Source organism: Poecilia mexicana, unplaced genomic scaffold (genome assembly GCF_051168715.1).
Source record: "Poecilia mexicana isolate PSO_F unplaced genomic scaffold, ASM5116871v1 scaffold_3, whole genome shotgun sequence".
Classification (NCBI taxonomy): Eukaryota; Metazoa; Chordata; class Actinopteri; order Cyprinodontiformes; family Poeciliidae; genus Poecilia; species Poecilia mexicana.
Genome location: NW_028263372.1, coordinates 37,057,261 through 37,063,302, shown reverse-complemented (window position 1 = coordinate 37,063,302; position 6,042 = coordinate 37,057,261). Strand labels below are relative to the sequence as shown.

General features: G+C 47.2%; 1 protein-coding gene across 1 annotated transcript in view; it reads right to left on the bottom strand.

The window, feature by feature from the left end:
- Positions 1-1,133: 1,133 nt before the first annotated feature.
- cngb1a (cyclic nucleotide gated channel subunit beta 1a) overlaps positions 1,134-6,042 on the bottom strand; it is a 29,387-nt gene continuing 24,478 nt past the window's right edge. The window contains exons 32-39 of the mRNA XM_088004579.1: positions 3,991-4,132; positions 3,751-3,910; positions 3,461-3,558; positions 3,300-3,383; positions 3,054-3,172; positions 2,690-2,836; positions 1,806-1,995; positions 1,134-1,678 (exon numbers count right to left, since the gene is read on the bottom strand). Of these exons, the coding sequence (XP_087860705.1) occupies positions 1,463-1,678; positions 1,806-1,995; positions 2,690-2,836; positions 3,054-3,172; positions 3,300-3,383; positions 3,461-3,558; positions 3,751-3,910; positions 3,991-4,132 (1,156 nt within the window). The 3' untranslated portion in view covers positions 1,134-1,462. The remainder of the gene's footprint in view (positions 1,679-1,805; positions 1,996-2,689; positions 2,837-3,053; positions 3,173-3,299; positions 3,384-3,460; positions 3,559-3,750; positions 3,911-3,990; positions 4,133-6,042) is intronic.

Genomic DNA, 6,042 nt, shown 5'->3' with positions numbered 1-6,042 from the left:
CAGTCCAATATTTTATATCAGGAAATATTCAACAGATCCACATCAGACGGATGAAGATGAAGACACAGGGTCTGTTGTAGCGCCCCCTATTGGCTGGAAGAAAACACTTTAAATGGGATGTTAGAAACACACTGTGCTGCTTTTCCTGTCTGCTTAGGAGGAAGTACGGTGGCCAGCAGGCTGTGAACGACATGCGAACACATTTTTGTTCCCCTCCTGGCCTGTGGGGGCGCTGCACCAAGAACCACTGAAGGAAACGACAAAAAACCTCTGAAGACACTGAGAGCAACTTCCTTCTTCACCAGATGGAAACAAGATGGATTTTAGAAGTTGGAGGATTTCTCTTTAGTCTTTGGCTAAAGACTAAAGAGAGCCATTTCTGCTGCTAGTGCTAGGCTAACACATTAGCTTTGGTTGTATTTACCCAGAATGCCCTGCGCTGTAGTCCACTTCCTGTTTTTGGTGCGGTCTCTGGTCCGCTTGGCGTTCACATTCAAACCGAACCAGAGTTCACTTCAACCAAACCCAGACCGAAGTCAGGAGGACCAGAGGTCAGAGGTAAATAATGGATTAACATTCTGAAAACAAACCAGAGTTTGTAGACAAACGGACCGGAGTCAGATTGAAACGGACTAAACAGAGCTGGTGTAAACATTGCAACCATTAAACAGAAAAACACAGAAAATAAAAATTTAGCAAATGCAGGAAATTGATGCAAAGAGGAAATGCCATAAATAGCAAAAAAACAGGAAGTATAAAACACTTCAAACTCACGATACAGAGCAGAGGTCATCCAGACCACCAGGGGGAGTCTGCAGTTGGTAATATTACCTATGTGGATATGCTGCTGTTGTAAATTACCTCCAATGTTCATCCTGTGACAGGATAAGTTCCCATGTGACTCCCCCTAGTGGTCTGGAGGACTCCGTTGGGTGGAACCAGGTTGCAGTTTTTTTAATTTTTGCTTCTGGTTTTACATTCAGCTGAATTTTCCATTTTGCTTCTAATTCCCATGGTTTTGTTTTGTTTTTTTGCTTGGGAGTTCATTCATGTGTTTGCAGCTCGTCTGCTCCTGTCAGCAGGCCTTTGACTGAGTTAATTATAGTAAGTAAGTACACCCTCAGAGAGTCAGACACATTTTAAAAATATATTTCTGAGGAAAATAAAACTAGAAAACATTTTCAGGATGATTGTGTTGGAGCCGCAGATCTTTCAGCACATCGTCATTGATTCAGAAACAACGCTGATCTTCATTATTTACTCTTCATCGTCCGCTCCTCATCCTCTCTAATAAACACCAGACTGCATCTAAAAGCTTCAGTTCAGAGGCAGACTGCAGAACAAAAGCTATGAACTCTGGGAAACTGAGTCTGTTATTTTGATGTTTCCTCTCCTGGGGAAACAGCGCCCCCTCTGAGGCCGGTTAGCTACCCATGTGGCCGAAGGCGGTACTGCAGCTTCCTCATCCCTCTTCCTCCTCCTCCCTCTTTGCTCCTTCCTCCAACACCTCCACCGTCAGAAGCTCCTCCCCTTCCTGCCGCGGCGTCATCCTGATGATGACAGAGCTGTCCGCCGTCTCTGCCACCGACTCGTCCCTGTCCTCCGGAGCCGAGCGCGGGACCGGAGAGCGGCGGTGCATCGGAGAAGGGGGAGGCACCGGAGAGATGGGGGGCGGAGCCTGAGGGAACAAAGATGGAGGATGGCTTTCTGCCGTTTTTTTCATCGAAACCATCACAGCTGACAGGAACATCCTTGTTTCCTTTCCTACGTCCCTTCCTTGATTTTCTACCTCCTTCCCTCCCTACCTCTGTTTGGCCCTCAGCCGGTTGGTAAACCTTCTTCATCTTGGCGAATGTTCCCTCGATGCCGGCGCGCTCCGTGACCTTCAGGGCGGCCTTGAACAGTTTGGGGGTGTCGGGTCGGGGGGGGATGACCTCGGCCACCTCCTTACGCGTCTCCTTCTCCTCCGGCTTCTTGTCTTTGGTCAGCATCGTCCTGCAGACAGACAGACAGGCAGCTGGAGCATCTGACTGGCAGAACCAGAGCGGATTCTGTTGGTCATGTGACCCGCTGTGACCCGGTCAGAACCAGAGCCTGATCTGATTACAGTAATCCTGCTGAGGGCAGAGGAAGGAGAGATGACTGAGACGTCCAGAGTCCAGAACCTGCTGGTTCTGACCCGGATTAGACTGGCTCCCAGAACCTTCAGCAATGAACCTCCAAACCGGCCTAATCAAATCATTAAACAGCTTCCTGAGACAGGAACAGGAAGTGATGATGCGTTATGACATCATCAGACCCTTATGACCTTTGACCGGATCACGGTTCTGATCCAGATGCTGTTTTCAGGGAGGATTTAAAGAAATCCATAAACATTCAGGAATGATTCTGACATTCCTCTGACGCAGCAATCAGCACCTTGTTCACCAAACAGCGCCACCTACTGGATATAGAACTGAAAGCAGCCAAAATCTGCAGAAAACCTAGAACCTGGTTTCAGCTCAGCGTTCTGGAGACGCTGCTTCAGTGTTTCAACCATTTTAACGACTGGAATCACCGAAACGCATCGCAGAAGTGAGAGCTGGCTGAAACTTCTCATTTATGAAACACAGGAAATAAAGCAGCAAAGTATCAGCTGAACCAGTCACAGGTCCGGTTCTGGTCCAGTCCAGTCCGGTCCGGGTCTTACTTGGCCTTCTTGCGCAGCAGCTTCTGGGACTCGGGGTAGTGGACCAGGATCTCTGCCAGGTCCTTCTTGTCCAGGATGAACAGGTTGGCGAAGCCGTGCGCCTTCACGTTGGCGGTGCGCCGGTTCCCTCCGCCCCCCGCCAGCAGGCTGACCAATCAGAGAGAGGGACAGCTGTCAGAGAAAAACCTTCACAGTCATCACTTTCCTGGTTGAGTAAAATCTTAGAGTTTGTCCTGAAGGGGGCGCCAGAGCTACTGGTTCTGATCCAATTTCATCTTGTTGATCTCCAGTAGATCTAAAGGTTCCAGTCGGTCTCCACCGGATTCGGACCAGTTCCATCTCTCGTGCAGCTGCAGGTTCTGACCTGATCTCTCCGAACACGGAACCGGCTCTGATGGTGACGAACACGGTCTCCAGGTCTGGCCCGCCCACCACCTGGACCTCCCCCTGCTTGATGATGTACATCTCCCGTCCAATCTCCCCCTGCAACACACAGCAGCTCCTTAGAGCCGCCCGCGGCCCGTCGGCGCCGCCCGCGGCCCGTCGGCGCCGCCCGCGGCCCGTCGGCGCCGCCCGCGGCCCGCTCGGCGCCGCGAACATGCAGCCTCACCTTTTTACACACAAAGTCTCCCGGCAGATAAACGACAGACTTCAGCCTGGTCAGCATGTCGAACACCATCTGCCTGTCGCAGCCCTGCAACACACACAAACCGATGGATCGTTGTTTGTCGGTGCAGCGGTTCTTCGGTCCGGTCGTTCTGAGGTTCTGACCTGAAACAAAGCCACTTTGCTGACAATGGAGTAGTTGACGTCCACGGCGATGTCCAGCCTCATCTTAGCAGGAAGTTGAATCAGGAGTTCCTGTTCATCTGAACGCAGGAGACATGAACGCATCATGAGGCATTCAGGAACACTGCGTTCATTCACACTATCCTTCCAGATGTTTCATTTTCCATCATGTCCCGAAGCTGGACGTCCATGACTCCAAGATTCCCCTCACCACTCAGGGATCCAGAACCAGAACCAGCTCTGGATCCAGGCGCTCGCCGTCAGCTGCTTACCCAGCATTCCCTGGCTCTTCCAGGTGTAGTCGTACCAAGTCTTGATCCGGTTCTGGACTTCCCGGGGAATGCTGTAGGAGTTCATGTACTTGACGGTGCTGTCCATGCAGGCCCGGTAATAGTTTTCTCCTGCGGTCGCTGCTCCCACCACATCCCTCATCTGAGAAACAGGAACCAAAAGGTGAGTCCGTCCGCCAGAACCAGAACCAGAACCAGAACCAGAACCCGGAACACACCAACCTGACCAATCATGATGGAGAACGCAAACACACCCACAAAGTAGTTGATAAGCTGGAAGCAGATCTCAAAGACGGTGGTGGGGTCCGGCAGTCCTCCGATGGTGATCAGCGTCTTCACAGCAAAGTAGTAACATCGGATGTAACTATGGAAACAGAGACTTCCTGTCACTGGAGGAAGTCCAAAAACAAGCCATGATCTGATGGAGTGAAAACTCCATAGACATAATATAAGAGTAGATCCCCCATTGGCAGCTCTGGTGCAGGAAACACGGCGGCCATCTTGGAGCGGTCGTCCATCCTATTTAGCTAAACCAAAACAGCAGAAGATGCCTCAGCACTGCTGGATGTTGTGTTCATATCAACGGACTACTGATGTCAGATATCAGGGGATAATGTTTCACAAGTAAGATGGACATATTACCATTTATTTTTTGTGATTAGTATATTAGTATACTGTGTTTATGTCCACCGGCAAAATGCCAGCTATATTAGCTATAGTGGTCGGTGTAATACGGGTTCAGCCCCCTGTGAAGGCTAACCGAGATTTTAAAAAGCTTAAAATCTTCCCTGGCATTGATTTTGATTATCTGACACAAGAGCCTACCTTAGAAATAAAACAATATATATTATATGTCATAACATTCACCAGCAAAGTTTATACAGATGACTATGTAATTTCATTCTGTCAAAGTAAGACAGCTCCCAAATCTGCCATTTGTGTTTTGAAGGTTTCCTAAAGACACGATGTGAGGAAGAAAAGGGAAAATGAGGAGAGACGGATTCACAGCACGGACGAATCTCGCATCAGATTTTGGACTCAATCTTAGCTGCTGAATCTCTGAAGCTGGAACTCGTCGGCTGGAAAACATGAACACACACACACACAGACACACACACACACACACACACACAGACACACACAGACACACAGACACACACACACGCACACACACACACACACAGACACACACACGCACACACACACACACACACACACAGCCCTGGCTCTTCCAGGTGTAGTCCTATCAAGTCTTGATTCGGTTCTGGACTTCCCGGAACCAGATCAAGCACACGTTATATGTGTGCATATATTTGGTTATGCATGACATTGCATAACCAAATATATATTCAGTATTAATTTTTTTATGATCATCTTTTTTTCCCTCTAAATATATTTGTATTATTTTGTGTTTATATAAATATGTATTAATGTTATTAAATAATTTTTTTGAAAAAATATGAACGTCTGTGTGGCTTGTAAAATGCTCAACATACATCAATATCAGAATATTCAATTCCTATACTATTCCCGACTAAGAATATTTAAATACACCGAACCGTGTATCAATCCAACTTAATACTTTAAAAAATAAATTTAGTTGTAAATGTAGCTATGATAGGTGTTTGAATAATGTTTCCAGTAATAAAGCATGAAAATGTGTTAAGTATTTCGCGAGTTATTATTATTATAAATGCGATGATACTTCATTACACCAGCCAAGCATAACGCTGAAGGGAGCAGTCGAGGGTCTGTTCTTTATATGTCTGTGTGAAAATCCGGTAGAAGACCTCCAGAGACTTTCCTTCCTCTGACATTTCCGACAGGATCCTCCCATTTACGCCTGAATGATGTGGGACCTCTATGGAGGACCAAAACCGACATAATAAGAAATAAAAGCATAAATATATATTTTGTTTTTCCTTTTCCTTACACGAGTTTCCATCAAGTAATGTATATATTTTCTTTTTTATTTCCCCTAAACATGCGTTTTTGTCAAGAAAAATTTATATTTTGCTTTGTCTTTTCTTGCTTGTCCCTTTTCTGCTTGCTGCAGTTTTTTGGTTTGCTGTTTTTCTGCTGCATTATTATGTTAATGAGGAGAACTGCCCAGCTCCTGTACTATTGGCCAATAGAGCTTTGGAACCAACGTCACTGCGTCCCACGCTGTGGGGCGTTTAGGTGCAGTCGCTCGGTGCCATCTTTACAGGCCACAGACCAAAACAAAATTTATCCCAGTGGTTTAACTGTGCTACCGACTGCAGTGAAGTGAAC